Source organism: Anopheles maculipalpis, chromosome X (assembly GCF_943734695.1).
Source record: "Anopheles maculipalpis chromosome X, idAnoMacuDA_375_x, whole genome shotgun sequence".
NCBI classification, from domain to species: Eukaryota; Metazoa; Arthropoda; class Insecta; order Diptera; family Culicidae; genus Anopheles; species Anopheles maculipalpis.
The window spans coordinates 14,059,718-14,078,235 of record NC_064870.1 but is presented as its reverse complement, the minus strand read 5'-3'; the positions used below and the strand labels follow the sequence as shown (position 1 = coordinate 14,078,235).

Below are 18,518 nucleotides of genomic sequence, written 5' to 3'. Positions count from 1 at the left end.
TATCTATTCTTGTGGTGTTTAGAGTACGGTCGCGCACGCTATCAGATTCGTCTCACAACTCATGCACTCCAACAATTCTCAGTGTGCTTGGTGGATCAGTTGTGATAGCCGTTCTGTCGAGATTTGCATTCCATTGGGTGAGGGGCAGGGTAGGGAAGTAAGGGTTGGAAAATTGTTGTATTGTGTCGGAAATTAAGGTTAACCACTTACCAACAGGCGCAAAAATATTCGTGCGTCAGTCGTAGCGGTGGCGGATATGTGCGGATAATGGGCGTTTGTTTACCCAGCTGAAGATGATGTTACTCTCACTCGCACTGACTCTGGAGATAGTTTAAATTTGCGTTCTGCGCTCACAAAATCTCGCTAGAGCCCTGCTTTCAGACGATATTTTTGTCATTTACCGCGCCGGTAGAGCCAGCAGCACCTGGACACCGGGTGGCGGTGGGCTTATTGCGTGCTCGACGTCGCATGAACAGTACACTGGTCATATCTGATTGAGTCTCTCTATCCTACAACATTTTGCGTTACTCTTGGGCGCCATTTACAGTCCACTTACCTATCAAATTGTTTATCCATCGATGAGGCTGACGAGTTTTTCGCTGACCAGATTACATCCGCCTTCCGCAAGTGTACCCCTGTCTTACTCCCTCTTCCAAACCTGCTTGGTCTGATCGAACACACAGAGCTCTTACACTCACAAATACATTGTAGAAAGTCGCTGCCAATGCTTACCGGATATATAATCGGGCAAGGTATCGTCTCTACCTAGCGCGGCTTCATCGGCTTTTCAGAGCCGATAACTGATCCTTCGTTATTCTCTTCTTAGTTATTCTCCAGCAAGTGCGGTTGATGTATCTATTCCATCGATCAGCGATAATTTTGTTCTGTCGGTGCTCAAATCACTAAAGCCTTCGTATCGTCCTGGGGCACGATGGCATTTCTGCCTCGGTGCTTAAAACATGCCGTTCAGTATTTGATCCAATGTTGGCAAAGCTGTTTAGTATCTTCTTGACATCCCACACTTGGGCCCATTTTTCAAGAAAGAGTCACGCTCCGTAGTAAATAATTTTTGTAGTATTTCTTCTGTATGTGCTTGTGCTAAACTGTTTTTTAGTCTTTGTTTTTCCAAAGTAAATCATGGATAAGCGCATCTCAACACGGTTTTATACCTGGCAAATCCACCACGGCAAATATTTTCTTTCTTATGCTATGTCGTAAGTTGGACTCTGGAAATCAGGTTGATGCTTTTTACTCTGTCTTCCAGGCAGCTTTCGGTCGAGTCTGCCATGGTCTCCTAGTAGCTAAGCTGTCTAAACATGGCTTTCCAGCTGGTCTGATATCTTACATTTCTTCCTATCTGTCCAGGCGCACGTTTTGTGTGAAGATCACCAAACTGCACTACATTCAGTTTTTCATGCTCCGCAGGGTAGTGTCCTGAGCCTCCTTCGCCTGTTATTCCTTCTTTTTATTGGTGAGGTTTGTGCTATCCTCCCTGTTGGAGCCGGACGCAGCCTAAATTCATCGATAATAACTCGCGTGATAATCGGCAGGACCGGAGTTCAAATCCCATCCAGACCGTCCTCCCGTAGTGAGGACTGACTATCCAACTACGTGGTATTGGCAAGTCTAGTAAGCCATTCGATGGCCGGCGTGACGGCTTCGGTTTCCGAACAGTTCTCTCTCCTCTTACGCAGTATTTATTTTTTCTCCCGCTCGACTCTACCTCTTCACGGCGTTTATGTAATAATCATGGCATGCCCGTATCACGTGTAACATCTGTCCGTGATTTAGGTGTGGTACTAGACGCAAAGATGCTTCTCCTGAACATGGTAAACTCGGCGTACAGGACACTTGACCTGATCAAACGAATCACCTCCAAGATTTCACGATCAGGCGAATACTTGGTCGCGAATCCTGGTGAGACATGTATACGCCATCCTCATCACATGCCCCAGCCATCGTATCCCACTGGCTTTGACTACCATCAGGATATCAACACCGTCAAACAACTCAACTAGCTCGTGGTTCATTCTCCTTCGCCACATGCCCTGTTCGCACACACCACCACCACCTTTAGTCTTTAGGACCCGCCGTTCGAAAATGGAGAGTGCATTGGCGTCCTCCGTCAACATAGTCCTAGTCGTAGACCCTTAGAGGACTACGACTAGGACTTGGAGTCTTCTGGATCGCAGGAGTTTGTGAAGTCCGCAGTAGGCACGATTCCCCTGAACAATAGTAGAACTCCTCTACCAGCTCGAGATCGTCGCCGTCAACTGATACTCTGCTTCCGAGTCGGGCTCTATCACGGTCAGAGCCTCTGGCAAGCAGGTATTTCGTTTTCGTCGCCTTAATCTTCAATCCTCAATTCCATTGGCCTCTGGTTTCAATCGGGTGTACGCCTCGCACACCGCCGCAGATATCCGTCCGAAGATGTCAATGTCATCCGCGAAGTCAATGAATTGGAGAAAATCGTACCCTGAATATCGAAGCCCGCGCTTCGCATGGCAGGCTTCAGAGCGATGTTGAACAACAATCAGTAGAGTCCGTCCCGTTGTCTCGTACTCCGTAATCCCTTACCACTCTACCCAATTCGTTGCCAATTGTTAGAGCTTCCTTCTTTGGAAGTACGTCGCTTCCGGGCACAAGCTGCTTTCATCGTCAGTTTGCTATTGGGTTCTACCGATGTGGCCTCAATTCTCTCTCTGATGCCAATTTACATCCCTACCAGATAGGGTTAGGCTTAAATCTGTTTATAAGGTAATTTAGTAACAAATAAACAAACTGATAATAATAATAATAATAATAATAATAATAATAATAATAATAATAATAATAATAATAATAATAATAATAATAATAATAATAATAATAATAATAATAATAATAATAATAATAATAATAATAATAATAATAATAATAATAATAATAATAATAATAATAATAATAATAATAATAATAATAATAATAATAATAATAATAATAATAATAATAATAATAATAATAATAATAATAATAATAATAATAATAATAATAATAATAATAATAATAATAATAATAATAATAATAATAATAATAATAATAATAATAATAATAATAATAATAATAATAATAATAATAATAATAATAATAATAATAATAATAATAATAATAATAATAATAATAATAATAATAATAATAATAATAATAATAATAATAATAATAATAATAATAATAATAATAATAATAATAATAATAATAATAATAATAATAATAATAATAATAATAATAATAATAATAATAATAATAATAATAATAATAATAATAATAATAATAATAATAATAATAATAATAATAATAATAATAATAATAATAATAATAATAATAATAATAATAATAATAATAATAATAATAATAATAATAATAATAATAATAATAATAATAATAATAATAATAATAATAATAATAATAATAATAATAATAATAATAATAATAATAATAATAATAATAATAATAATAATAATAATAATAATAATAATAATAATAATAATAATAATAATAATAATAATAATAATAATAATAATAATAATAATAATAATAATAATAATAATAATAATAATAATAATAATAATAATAATAATAATAATAATAATAATAATAATAATAATAATAATAATAATAATAATAATAATAATAATAATAATACACAAGAATTGTGGGTGAAACGATTTTGGCTAATGTCGCGACGATTATTCTCAACAGACTTTCAACCATTTATTCTCTCCAAAGAAAAGAAAGCAAGGTCCAGAAGGTTTTTTTTATCATAAGTAGTACAGGTTACGTTAAGTTTATTCAATTTCGCAGGTTTTTGTTGTGGATTTTTATGAGCAATTTTACGCCTACCGTCATCATCAATCTCGCGTGTCTGTGCTCATGGTCACTCGTCTCCACTACACACTACACTTGCACCGGGAAAGATCACTATCTCCCTGTCTCTTTCTCTCTCGGTTCACCCTGCAGAACGCGTTCTACTAGGGTTATATTAGTGTGCTTGAACGCGTCAAAACAAGCGGGACGCATTACAGCACAACTTAATGTTTAAGGTTAGCTTTAAAGTGTAACAAACAAAAAAGCGATTGTTTGTGTGTTTGTGTGTATTGTTTGATTGATTGATTGTGAAAGGATTGAAAATCAGATGTGTTTGTGCGTCGTACTATAAGTATGGTCGGGATATCCTGATTCGAGGTACGCATCCATATGTAACAGGTTGATCTCGCTATTGGAGGATTGAGGGGGGGGGGGGGGGGGGGGTGAAGGACGAGCGTGGAACTGGAACGACGAAGCAGGCATTAGCGTATCTTCTTGCTGATCTGCTCGATCAGTCCATCGACCCGTTCGCTTTTGCCCTTGAAGTTCTTCGGATGTGGTCCGATCATCTGCACAAACTGCGGCACATCCGGAGACACCTTTTTTTTTTGGAGAGAATAAAGTTAGCGATAGAATAAGAGCGACACGGACAGACTAGACTAGATCAGAAGGACGTCTACTTACCTGCACGAACTTTGCCAACGCTTTCATCGTGCGGAAGAGATGCTCTTCCGTTGGGGAGCTGTTGAAGAACTGCAGCAGTGCCATCGAAATCTCCACCGCCACGTCATCGAACACGACCGTCTTAACCTCCTTGCATGCGATGTTGTGCACGAGCGCGGTACCGATGTCCTGCAATCGGGGACAGGTGGCAAGCAGACAGTGTACTGCCACCTTCGTCGTCGCCCGTATGTTGGACGTGGTTAGGCCGTTGTAGTTCCATTCGGAGATGTACAGCAACCATTCCGATGCGTTGTTGTTCTCGAACAGGTTGCACATCTAGGGCGAAAGGGTAAATAAAAAAAAATCAGAACACATCCGGGCTAATACGGTAAGGTAAGGATATCTTACAAAAAGTGCAATCGATTGCTGCTCCTCGGGCGGATGTCGATCGATGTCCTGGGCAAAGTTCATCAGCACATGCTCCTTCCGGTCCTGGTGCAGCAGCAGTATGATATCCTCCTTCAGGGCGCAGTTCGCTAGCGCCCGCAGCAAATGCACGCGCACATCTGTCGAGAAGCATTCCTGGTCGCGGAAGATCCGTCCGACAAACACCAGGAAGCAGTCACCAAACGTCCAGGCACCTTCACCGAGCAGCAGATACTGATGGAGCTGGTCCACCGCTTCCTGCTCATCCTCGGACAGCTTTCCATCGACAAAGTCGACCAGACGTTCTAACTCCAGCTTAGACTGTTTTGGGAGGTAGTGATTAGCAGGGTAGAACAGAAACACATTCGGTGAACATCTGGAGGGCTCTCCATATCTCTCTCTCTCTCTCTCTCTCTCTTTCTCTCTTTCGGCAGATACTTACGTCAACCTCGGTAAAGATGATCGGTGGCTCACGGTTACGCTTGCGTTCTTCCTCGGCCAACCGTTCGGCTTCCTCCTCTTCGAGGACCTTCTGTGAGGGCAACAGTGGTTGCGCGGTGCCATTCGTCGCGCTACCGTTCGTGCTGGCATGTGCATCCGCCTCCGTATCCGACATCCTGTTTGTCTGTGTGTGTGTATATGTGGTGTTGAGTGCAGTTAGGGCTCAGAGACTACCGAAAACGGAATCAGGAAAAAAGAGGAGATTACGCATTACACCACACGTTTAGATGAAGGTGTTCCCCCAGAATGCATAAAGAGGTGTTCGGAAGATTGCTTGTTCGATTGATTGAATACTTTGTTTGATGGAGGTAGACTACGCTGGATAGAAGATGTATATGTTCGGACACAACACGACTGGACACTACTGGACTACTCCTCTGTATTGCAGGCTGACGTGTGAACAATCACTCATTGTACTACGTTGGCAGTCTTGCTATAAGACATAGGCAACGTCCAAATCATACCACTCCATCCACCCACAGGGTAGATGTATCGGAATGTTCTGGTCAACTTGTTTCTCCATCTTACTGCTGCTGCTGCTGCTACCGGTCCTGCAATGTGGCCTACATCTGGCGCGCTTTCCCGTGCCTAGGTACGTCTCTAGACTCAAACACCACTCGGCCACGTATGTAGCCGGCAAGTCTTCTAAGTGAGGACTATTTTTAGCTGCCCATTCTCCGCTCCGCTGCTACGTATGGCATATATGCCGATTGCTACCCGTTCTCTTAGGCCCTAACTTCACAGTCCGCCACACAAACCCACACAAAAAAGGGCACAAAAATGCACACTGTCTCTCGCTTCCGCAATTCTATGCACGCACCCTTAACCCGGCATGTAGTCGCATCTCGGTAGGGAACAGTGCACATGGTACTGTTCTCTGTGTGTGTGTGTGTGTGTATGCCTTGTGAGGTGATCCTCGTGGAACTAGGCCACATCTTTACAGCAATTGAAGAACATTGACTCACGTCACTTGTCACGCGTTCTACGGTAGAGGTACGGTGAGATAGGTCATACATATCTCACTGTTCCCTGCTTATCCTTAGCTCACTCTCCACGTACCACTCACTCTGGCTGCTTCTCTATTTATAGGATGTATGTGAAGCAATAAAATAAAGGTGGAAAAGAATTGTGATGGTGGTTTTTGTGCTCCCACCCACACATACACACACACACTAGGGAGACACATCATCTTCAGCAGCACGAGGAAAGGTGAACCTAACCTCAACGTCCGTTCCGGATCAGGTTGATAGCTGCGTAGAGTGTTGAAACCGGGGCGATAGTTTTCCACATTCAGATAACTTCCAAGGATTTCTTCACTTTCCACATTAACACACACATCTTCTCACTCACAACTGTACACCTGATTCCGAAAGAAATCCCATAGCAAATGACTCCACAAGGAATTATCTCTAGTCGGTCCCCCCTAAAGAGCATGTACAGTATTTTCTTCGCCCGGTATGATGATCTTCGAACTTACCCGATGCAGCAGGAATGCTCCGGATGGAAGAGGAAAACGACAACAACAAAAATGCACCAAAATGCGCGACTTCGGGGTAGGAAAAATAAAAAATGCTGTGCGGCCACCAAATACTACACACGCGATCCAACCAGCGCCGCTACTGCTCTGCTACTGAGCAACGCGTGCTAGTGCGCACGATGGTCCGTCTTCCCGCATCGCAAATGGCCGCAATGGGTTTTGTTTTTTCCTTGCTTACTTCCCCACCACGCACTACTACCCCCGTGAGGGGCTCGTCTCACCCTCCTGTGGAAGTGAATATGGGAGAGGAAGCAGGGGGATGCATTCTCTGGTGCACCAGCAGCAGTATGCGCCCGTGTTTCCCCGTAACTTCTTCCAGTCTCGCACATCTGACACGTCTGGGTTGGAATTTCTCGTACACCCTCGTTCGCTGATCCTACCTCACACTCTGTCTGAGAAATGTGCATCGTCCAAATATCACCAAAAAGAACGCATTGAACGCGCTCACGTTCTCCCGGCAAGCGGTTTTACTGTGGTGCGCCGATTTTTATGCGCGTGCGTCCTTCAGGTGCGTCCGCGGAAAAAAGAAACCGGCGTTCAAGATGAAGAGGATTCGCCCACACTAATCTGGATACATCTACCAGTTTGGAATGGAATGTTGGTGGAACATGTGAATGAGGGAGAAAAACAAAATGTCGTTCGTAGTCGAAGGGACGCTATTTAGCTGCGTTACATAAAACGATACCACGTTTGACTAAGTGTGCTTGCCGCCTGCATCACCGCATCACCAATCATCATCAACGAAAACAAAAACAAAGAAACGAATTAAAAAGTTAGGTTAACTTTATTTTTTTTTTTTTTGCTATCGTAAAAGGGCATTTTCGGGTTGCCGGCAGCACACCCTTAGGCCACCCATCCCGTCCCTCGGTGCAGCGTTTCCCGTCCCCGCTCCGAGCGGTCTCTAATTTTCCAAAGCTAAAAATAAAACCGCACAAAACAGTTCGGAAACCAATGGCCAACCGTAACAGCAGTAACGAAAAACGACTGAAGAAAGCACAAGAAAAATACACTCGGCACGAAACTGGCAAAACAAGAGCAAAAGCGATAGTATACACCGATGCCAAAATTCTTTGTGTGCATTTTTGCAACTGGCAGGCACGTTGTATCCAGCAGTGGTACGGATTTCGGACGTAAAGATCATCACCATCACCCATCGAGTATGACTGTTCATTGCATGCTCTGTAATTCAAATATAGCAAAGAAAATTCAAACACATCCCTTCCCGGAAAGTGTTGTTCGGGTCATAAAAACAAGATCACAAATGTTCAAACAATGCGCAATTAAAGATGGACACCCGACAAGGTATCTGTTTTGCAATGCAACAATACTTAAGTGATATACAGAGAGAGAGAGAGAGAGAGAGAGAGAAAGAGAGAGAGAGGTAGAGAAAGAGGGAGAGAGTGCACGAATACATTCATTGCTCGTTTTATGTATAAAACGTATTATTTAATATAACGCACGTAACAGTTTTGTATATGTGTATATGTAGATAGATTTTTTTAAATGTGTATTTTTATGCATGTAGATATACTGTATCTATATACACAACAAACACACGCGCGCGCGCTCGCACACACACTCACACTATCTTTTTTTTCGCATTTTTATGCATCCTTTCCCCGTTTCCCCTTTTTGCAAGTAGTAGTGTATCTGTCGCTTTTCTTCTAACACTTCCCTTCGTAACAAAACATTTATCCTAACGCTACTACCAACCCAACCAGTACCTTTTTTTGAGCGTTTTTGATTTGATTTTTTTTCTTTTGTTTTTCTTTTCTCTATCCCATACAACATACGTACACGAATAATCAAATTGCAAACAATTGCATCCTAAGGCACATCGATAACGGTTTTTGTTTTTCGTCCATAAGGAAGCTTTCCGACCTTTTCCTATTTTTCATTCCATTTTTTCTTTACTGAATTCTGAGCCGAGATTTCTAACGTTCGTTCACAATCGCTCCTTCTTAGTTCTTACTTTCATCTACTTTTCATCTTCGGCATCTTGATTCTATCTATTCTGTCTTGCAAATCCATCCTTTGGCCTGTTACCTTCACCCTAAGCTCCCGCTTTTGTATAACTATGTGGTAGTGAGATGTGTTTTTGGCGTCCGAAGAAGCACTACAAGAAGAAGGACACGGTATATCTATATATTATTTTAAAGAAAAAATAACTAAAAATTAGGAGGAAGAGGATGAGTAGGAGGGGAGGGGGACAATATAAAAAAGCGAAATGCGCGAAGAAGTAGACGTAACAGAAATTGCTTTTTTTTTTTTGCTTTTTCCAACTAACAATACATGCACGCAAAATATCGTACGCAAAATTCAACACCGAGCTGGCAAACCCTGCAAATTTTAATGCAGAGAGGGACATAAAGCATTCCTGCTAAAACAGAACAAGTGTTAAAAGCTTCTACTAATCACGAATTATTAGGGACATCCTGAAGTGATTCAGATGTTATTTAGCTTATAAAACAAGGCATATACGATCGATTGTTGTATATCTTGAAATTGCACAATGTTATAAACCTGTGAACTCTTGTTTTATCTACTTGGAAAGCACTGTAACACTCACAGATAACACACACAGTAAGAAGTATCTCTCTATTTCTCTCCCTTTCGCTGTTCCGTGTGCGTGTGAGTGTCGCAATAATAAAGACAAAACATGGAAAAAGAATAGAATATTAATATTAAATTCCTAATCGTCTATAACAGAGGTTGAAAACGAAAATAAAACTTTCTCGCTATTGCACGTATTGGGATATGACTGCTTTTATCGCCATGTCTGTATTGTGGGTGCGAATGCGAATGTGTGTGTATTTCTGTTATTTATTCCTTTCTCTATTTCTTAAACCCTTCTATCTCTATCTCTATCTCTATCTCTCTCTCTCTCTCTCTCTCTCTCTCTCCCTCTCTCTTCATATCTTGCACACTTGCCTATCATCACGTCTACCGGATGGCTAATAATTTTTCTTTGGGCAACACACACACCCTCACGCAAAACCACATACCAATTACACTACTTCTAACAGTGTGTACTATTAAAAACAAAAAAACACATTTTCGTACCTTACATTCGTAATACTCTTTTGCTCGCCTTATTAACCTTATTAAAGCTTACTTAAGGCCAATAAAAAAAACCTCTAGGCAGCTTCATAACGTATATAACATATATCAGATTTATCAGTAGATTTATGTATTTTAGCTTGTGTTACAGAACACTAGCTGATGACTTATTCGCTATATAACCACGCGTGTATCGCGCTTTAGAATTAACTTTGCATTTACTTCTTTCTGGTTCTGTCGATTTCTGTAGCGTTGGTTTCATTTGTTTTCTTCTAAAATCTGATCACGGATTACTACACTAATGATAAAATTTGAGCATGGCGTCCCCTTAAAACCTCGTGCGAGAGGCTTGAAACAGGGGAAAGGAAGAAGGTAAGTAGGTGGGGTAGCGGGAATAATGTAACAATAACAACAAAATTAAAAAAAAGGTTACGGTTTCTACTAAGGGCAGCATAGTTGTGGTACAGTAGTCTCTACTCGACAGTTGCGTGTGTGGATTAATCTACCTATACAGTTTATACGTAGCAGCAGTTTTTTTTTGCATTATAGCTCTAAGTGTTTCATTATTCTTCAAGGCATATAAAGGCACTTTTCTAACTTACTCATACTTTGTAGCAGTTTGTTTATCTCTTTAGTAAAAGAATACTAAAGATGAAGCCAAAGTCGGCTTGTAGGAAAGTGAATGATAATTGTGAGCACTCGAGAGAAAGGGGAAAGAAAAAAGAGAGAGAGAGAGAGAGAGAGAGAGAGAGAGAGAGAGAGAAAATTAGCGGGAAAAGAGAAGAGTAAGGTTTGGGATAAATTTAGATTGTTTGTCCTAAGTGCGTCATCTAATTAAAAAGCTTACCTCTAACGCTACTACTAACAATAATAATATTAATAGTAAAAGACATTGCTACCTCTTTGAAAAAACGAAAAAAAAACCTCCTCATCTTAACGGTTAAATGCATGCAAGACCTTTGGTCATTCTTTTTTTACTTTCATTTGTTGTTTGTGTATTTGATTGATTGCTTAATTTTCTCTTGCTTGTTGTTTGTCTTACTTCACCTACCACCTCTTGGCTGTCCGGCACTACAGAGTTTCTAACCACGAAATGAGTGTCTTTCCTACAGAACGATCATATCACCTATGAAAACGGTGTTGTGACACTGCGGTAACAGTCGTAGCCGCTAAATTTTCCCTCTAAGAGCCAAAAATTGATGCCTTTGAATCAAAAATGTATGCGCTCTGTCAAAGATATTTGCCTTCTAGTCAAAAATTGATTCCGTAGCGACAAAAAATTATGAGCGCTATCAAAAATGCATGCCTTCAAGGCAAAAACTGCTGACTTCAGACCACAATTTGACGACAATAACTGTAAAAGAACATTCTTTTTCACACCTCCACACCGTACGTACGGTCTACATCACCGTAAGAGAAAGAACCGTTCGGATCCGGTTCCGTATCAGTGCCGACCGTGGCCGTAGTTGGAGTAGACCCCGGTATAAGCTCGCTATTGGTTGGCGTCCGGCTACCACCACACTCTTCTCTATCCCGCTCTACGGAATGGTCCACCATGATGGCGACCCCTGACTGCGAAGTGCCGGGGAATATTTCCGAAGGTAGCTCTGGCACCGATACTCCGCGACGCGTAAAGAATGCCATCTTTTCTCTGTAGGTTGTAACGACGAAAAGAAAAGCAGTATTAGAATACATGTGTACTCGAGGATACAACAGGGTAGAGAGATGCGGCTTACTTGAAGGAAATCGAATCGAGCTTGCCCTTGCCGACCTTCGTTTTGCGCAGCTTGTATATCTCCTTGGACGTTTTCATCAGCAGCTTCGCCAGCTGACGCTCTTCCGGCGTGACAGCATTTACCGTCTTTACCAGCCGCAAGAAGTCCTCGTTTTCCAGTGCCCAGGCTGCCACCTTCACATCATTATTGTCCCGTGCCTGTTCGAGCCGATGCTTCAGCTCCCGTAACCGTCCGATTTCGTCTGTAAGGGTTTCCAGCTTTGTCTGTTGGGCTTTCAGATCGAGCTCGAGATCAAGACTGGTGCGTGGCACTGCTGGATGCATCTCTGTAAAGCGAAAGATTGAAAGAGAGAGAGAGAGAGAGAGAGAGAGAGAGAGAGAGAGAGAAGGAAAAAGAGAGATGATAATAAAGGACTCGTTCGCTGTGTTGTAACCAGAAAGGCTTACTATGATAGATCTTAGACACTCGGTTGTGGTAGCGTAGAGATCGTCGCTCGACCGAACCGCGCTTGAATGGATGGGGTGTCACTTGGTTGTTGAAGTGCATGGCCGAATCGGAGTCGCTCCGGTTCAACCGGCATATGTATCGGGATTTGCTAGCTACGGCACTGTACCAGGAAAGAAGAATAGAGAAAAAGAACAAAGAATTATGTATTAGTAGGTGCAAAGACAATACAAATTGAGGATGCAGTCTCATTTCAGAGTAACCTTACAGTTCTACCATTAATGTTTGAGACTCTTTTACCAGACATAAGCCCACCAAAGGACCAAGCACAAATTCCAATAGTTTTAGATTAGAACCAATGGCCGTCCAGCTAGAATTCCTCGAACTTTATGTATATCGTATTCCTCTGCGTTTTCTAATATGGTTTTTGGCTGTGTAAACAATGCTTGTTGCTTACACGGATTTTAGAGCGGCCTCCGACAGCTGACCGACAGCTGGCTACTGACTTAGTTCGAATCATATCTCATTGGCAGATCGCGTAGAGTTGAAGTATCGTCCTGTTTTCCCGACTCCTGTGTAGGCTTCTCCAGTGTTCGCTAGGGGAATATCATCAGTCCACTCTTATTTCTGTTGTTTGTGAATGTCTATGTGCAGTGCATTCCCTCCGTCCCAATAGTCTCTGCTCTATGCTGACGACCTTCAAATTTGCCTTCCTGAGGGTTCGTTATCTGATCGTCATTCTCTACAAGTTTTCCTCAATAGTTTTTATTTTCGTGTGGTGTCGGCAAATAGGAAATGGTTGGTTTTCTACTGTTTCGCCCATAGTAATATTAACACAAAAATATGAGTTCCTTTGACATCACCAGAGCTTCTGCTACCCCATCCAGGTTGTTTTACGGCTATCCAAGACCATTTTATTTAATTTTTAAAATTTTATGGCGAAACATCCTCTTTCGGGCGACCACTACATTTTGCATCGACTGCGTAGCTAGGCCTACTAGGCTTTGGTTTTAACATTGTTTTTACCCATCAAAAATCAATGATGAATCACCCCACAAAATCTGTTTTTATTCATTCTATGCACTATATCAGCAGTTGTTCCGCTCAAAGCACTATGACTCATCATCTTATCATCAAATGGCTTTCAAATACATGCGTTTCATGTGTGTTTTCAAGGTTGACCAAAACTGTCAAATCTTTTAATTCAAGTATTATGCCGCAACCTATACATCAGGACTACAACGTATCTACCAATCTCTTATTTTGGACTACAAATGTCACTACTGTCTTATGTTACCGAAGACGGTTGTGAGTGTTTTAATTTCCGTAATGCTTTGGATACATATCACATCGACGAGTCTGTTGTAATTCACCGTGATAAATGATCAAGAATGGGCTACACACTTACCTTGGTGAGAAAGTTTGCGATCGTTTCACCAACCGATCGTCCACGACCGAACCCTCCTCGATGGTGGATGAGCGCGTCGGACCGTTCGGGTCGGGGAACCGCCTGCGGCTCCGTTCCGGCAAAAAGGCACATTCAGTGTTGGTTTCCTTATCCACACGCTGCACTGGTGGTGGTGGTGGCTCTCGCGGTAGAGCATTGATTCCACCATCTCCATCACCACACTGCTCCTTCACGCTGTTCATGTACTCCTGGATCATCAGTTCGGTAGCTTCTGCACAAGAAAACGAAAGATTGTGTTAGTGTGTTTGTGTTATTGCGACGGAGAGTACCGGTCGAAACTTGAAACAAACCCGCAGAAGCACAGCCCTCCTCCTTCTGCAGTTCCTCTCCTTCGTCCTCCTCCTCAACCGAATGGACTATCCGCTGCAGATGTTTGCTGCTGCTACGCCGACGACACATCACACTGGCCGATTTACGATCCTCGTCTCCCTGCACAAACGCACCATCTTCCAGTTCATTCTCCACGTTCTCCTCATCATTCTCCTCCTCCTCATTGTCCTCATCATCGTCTTCCTCCTCTTCGTCCTCATCATCGTTCGAAAGCTCGTCGTACACCAGCTCCAGGACAGCCTGCAGCTCGTCTTGGCCCTGGTTACGTGTCAGCGTCGACGTTTGCGACGAGATGATGGTCGACTCGTCCGACGACTCTTCCCGGATGATGGCACCACCAGCATAACCCTCCAGCAACTCCGACTCATTCATCGAATGGCGGCTAACGATGTTGTACCACCGACTGATGGTTGCATCGGCCGGATTAAACTCCGCCAAACTGATCTGCGTACTCCCGATCCAATCTTCCCGTTGGCCAACCAGCACCATTACCTTCACGTGAAGCGTTTTCGCGTACACCTTCTCGAGCGACAGTGGTACCATCAGCATCGTCTTGAACAATGGCCGCACCCAGTCGGTAACCGTGCCAGTACGTACGGATCCGGGTCCACCAGCACCGTTCGAGCCCGACCCTGGCAGCAGCATGGCGCGGATAAAGAGCTGACATCCGGCTGGTGGTCCTAACGCACCCAAATTGCTACCTCGCTCGATCGTAATGCAGAGAGCGGTGTCTGCGGGCAAGTATCGCAATCCAATCTGTACCTGGGCGCATTCCTTGGTGAGCAGGGCGGGCGGAGCACGAGACGCCTCGAACACACCGGAATCGCCCGCTACCGATTCATCGCTCACCGTCGTCGACACGGACCGGGTGTTGGAGGTGGAGGACGAACGGCTAAGCAATGCGGCCGGTTCCAGGTACGGTGGTTTCTCGTAGATCGGCGACAATGGGCCTCCAGCGATGCCGAGCTGCCGGATTTTGAGCTCCTGCAGCTGCTCCTCGAGTCGCTGCCGGTCGATATTGTAGTCGGTGGTGACGGACGCAGTGTTGGTGCTGGAGGTCGCCACGGCGTAGCTTGGTGCCGGGGGGACTGCAGTCGGTGCTACCGAGGATGCCGTCGGTGTTGCGTAGCTCGGTCCAGCTCCCATGCTCACCAGTTTGGCAGTAGTAATGGCAGAATGAACCGCCGCCGACGATGATGGCGATACGCCAGGGTTGCTTGCAGACGCAATGGCACCCGTAGCTACCGCCGTCACCCAGTCAAGTTTCATCGAAGAAGCAGGTGGCGTTTCCGTGGAGAGACTGCTGCGGGGCGACAGGGATGAAACGTCCGAGCTCGGATGGAATAACCGTTGGACGCGTCGGTTCATATCGACCATATCGATCTGCGGCTCGGTCGACAGCGGATCACCGTAGATGTCGGTAAAGCTGAGCCCACTCAGCGAACCCTTGCTCGATGCAGTCGACAACGAACCAAGGCTAGAGCTGCTACTTATCGATAGTGTGCTCGCCGACAACGATTTCAGCTGATGCTCCAAATGTGTAAACTCTTTGAGCGCTTCCAGCAGCTGCTGCAACAGCGCTTGCTTCTCCTCGTGCAGTTTCAACCGGTTCGCAATGCACTGGTTCGACTCCTCGTACGCCATGTTCAGGTCCGCCTCCAGCTGCCTGCACACACTCTGAATCCTGCGCATTTCCGTCGGCGAACGTGACTTCGGTGTAATGCTACGATACTCCAGCAACAGTTGCTTCTTCTCCTGGAACAGCAGCAACCGATCCTGGTCCGATTCCAGCTCCCCGGGCCGTATCTTTTCCTCCAGCGCGGCCAGCTGCTCCTGTATCTCCTTCACACGCCGGCGCCATTCGTCGTACCGTTGGCGCATCTTCGCCATCTCGCGCGCCCCCATCGGGAAGTGTTCGGAGGACAGGTCGGTCTGGGAGGCAGCACAGATGCGGTCCTGGGCAAGATTGAACGTGGACGCGTCCGGACTTTCCTGGCGCAGCTGTAACCGGGTCAGATCATCCTTAACCTGCGCCAAACTCTTCATCAGCTCCTTCTTCTCCCGTTCGCCGGTGATGAGCGATTTCTGTATCTTCTTCACCTCCTCCATGATGGCTTGCGCTTCGCTGATGTTGTAGCATCCGTTCACGTGTGCGTTGAGCTTTTGTTCCACACTGGAGAGCAAACATGAAAATTAAAACACGAATTCCTCCGTGTAGGGGGGAGGACGGTTGCATCTCTTACCTGGCCAACGTGTCGACGCCTTTCTGCGTGCTGTGCATCTCCTTCTGTATACGTGACAGCTCCTTCTTCAGCCGAAACACGCGCTCCTTTGCGATGGCTAGATCCGCTCGCAACAGCTCCGGATCGAACTTGGTACTGCAGGAACTCGTGGATGAGCACACTGTGTAAGAGTGCCGGAGATCAGATACAAGGACTTCGCTTTAGACGACCACAATGCAATACTCACGACTAGTCCGGCTGGCGGCAAGCGCATTCAGATGGTTGTACTCTTCCTGCGCCAGATGGAGCCGTTGCGTCTTCACGCTCAGGATCTCCTTCTTGGCCTCCAGTGTGTCCTGTGCGGAGCACAAGTACTCCCGCAGCATCTCGTCCTGCTTGCTCTTCCATTGTAGCCGCGGATCCTCGAGCTGGGTCGTCTGCGTGTTGTGGTTGATGTAGTACGTACCGATCTGTGGATCATAGCTTTCTTCCCACCCGAATGGCAGCTCGTTCCCGATACAGTCGGCGAACGTTTCCGGTTTCGTATGTCTGTGGAAGATCATTGAAAGCAAACAAAAGAAAAAACATCAATATAGACATTTACAAGATATGTGGTCCAAGATCCCCAAGTTCCAGAAGTTATAGAAAGACAGATAGCAATCTGTTAGCGCACGGCTGAGTTTTTTTTCTCTCTTCTTTTTTCGGAACAGCACACCTACACATCATATCACCCAGGCGGGCAGCTGCCGCCAAAGAAAAACGGTTTAGCGATGACGAAGCTGGGAAATTTTCATGACTCAAAACGGCCTCAAGCGGAAAAGCGAAAAAGCGGAGACAGTTGGAAAGTAAAGTGTTTTTATTTTTATCCACACACATTTTGGACGCGAAAACATACATGAATAAAACAAAAAACCCGACCGCCGATCGATGCTAGTGTTGGCGTTTCGCGGTGGAATTGTTTGCCAGACGACGTTATTTTTGTGCTTAGTCATGGTCGAGAGCAGACTAAGAAATATCCAGAATAGTTTGGGAGAGTCCAATAGGAGTACAAGCCCCAGCGGGATGGTGGAGGACTTCCTAGGGTCATTGCGATGGACTGGTATGCAATAGAATGTGTTGCGATGCAGCGGTCCCAAATGTCTGGAACACAACAACAACAGGTTCGTTGCCAAGTTTCGTAACTCAGCTAGAAGTAAACCGGTTTTATGGTTTTTCTGGCATATTAGAGTTTGGTGAAGCTGCACGAGTTTCGGCGACCAGGAAGTTTAATTCTTGACGCTGGTCCAATAAACTGGTGTGTCGATTTTCTGACATTTGTTATGAGGACTTCCTGAAATGCAATCATACCCTACTTTTCACTCAATTAAACTTAATGTGTCCTTTGCGTCTCGTACTATATTAGTTGCAACGTGACCTCGTAGAGAGAGAGAGAGAGAGAGAGAGAGAGAGAGAGAGAGAGAGAGATAGAAAGGGGGGGGGGGGGGGAGGGAGAGATACACACATCATGATCGCCAATCGATACTGAATCCATGAAGACGGAACCTGGATGCAGTAGATGAAGTGAAAGTAGAACGGAAGATGAACGAGCTGCTGATTCTCCGGTCCGTCAATTAAGGGCTCCGCTCCAAAGCGCACGCCATTTAAACTTTGACACTCCGCACATTCTCCTCCCCCCCCCCCCCCCCATCACCCACCCCTACATTCTAGTCCCGCGACGACAGGCGGGAGGGGGTCGGGGGGTAGGAGCAGCGGACAAGCCGATCACACAACAGGTTGCCTCTGGTGGTTCCCGTTGTCGGGTTTAAATATAGCAAAACACAACTCTCGCCGAGACCCAATTGCATAACGCAGACCGCGCGCGCGGTCTGCGTGCGGTCTTCTGTAACCATGCCATATTTTTAGCAAATGACACATGCAGTGAGAAGAGAAAAAAAATCACACACAAACACTTTCACTACGATTATTGCGATGGAAATGTTTATGAGTTGAGCAACGAAACCAATCGTTTCGTTTGAAGGTCACGTCTGGGAAGAACAATGCAAGAAATTTTGTTTTGAAGTATGAATCCTATGTTTTTCCTCAAGGCACCACGTGTACCTACTCGTCCACGTGTGCTACTGGTGGATCAACGGTGGTGGATCAACAAGTATTTTGAAAAATGCGTCTCCGGAGCGCGCCAGAGTGTTTTCCAACACGTTCCGTCCATGGCGTGCACGAGCAGGAAGAAGCATAATATTCTACAACCCCCACCCCCCACTTCTCTCACACACTCACACATACACAAACAA

The 18,518-nt window shown here is 44.6% G+C and overlaps 2 protein-coding genes across 2 annotated transcripts in view; both read right to left on the bottom strand.

Annotated features, from left to right (window-relative positions):
• Positions 1-4,313: 4,313 nt before the first annotated feature.
• LOC126559323 (uncharacterized) lies at positions 4,314-5,565 on the bottom strand. The gene is made up of 4 exons (XM_050215462.1): positions 5,375-5,565; positions 4,915-5,253; positions 4,528-4,842; positions 4,314-4,442 (listed from the first exon to the last, which is right to left on the bottom strand). The coding sequence occupies exons 1-4, from the start codon at positions 5,546-5,548 to the stop codon at positions 4,326-4,328; spliced, it is 945 nt and encodes a 314-aa protein (XP_050071419.1). The 5' UTR covers positions 5,549-5,565; the 3' UTR covers positions 4,314-4,325.
• Positions 5,566-11,404: 5,839 nt separating this feature from the next.
• The window catches only part of LOC126567232 (protein kibra), a 29,560-nt gene continuing 22,446 nt past the window's right edge, over positions 11,405-18,518 (bottom strand). Inside the window, exons 2-8 of the mRNA XM_050223467.1 lie at positions 16,478-16,779; positions 16,252-16,411; positions 13,969-16,181; positions 13,619-13,889; positions 12,213-12,373; positions 11,767-12,091; positions 11,405-11,681 (exon numbers count right to left, since the gene is read on the bottom strand). Of these exons, the coding sequence (XP_050079424.1) occupies positions 11,405-11,681; positions 11,767-12,091; positions 12,213-12,373; positions 13,619-13,889; positions 13,969-16,181; positions 16,252-16,411; positions 16,478-16,779 (3,709 nt within the window). The remainder of the gene's footprint in view (positions 11,682-11,766; positions 12,092-12,212; positions 12,374-13,618; positions 13,890-13,968; positions 16,182-16,251; positions 16,412-16,477; positions 16,780-18,518) is intronic.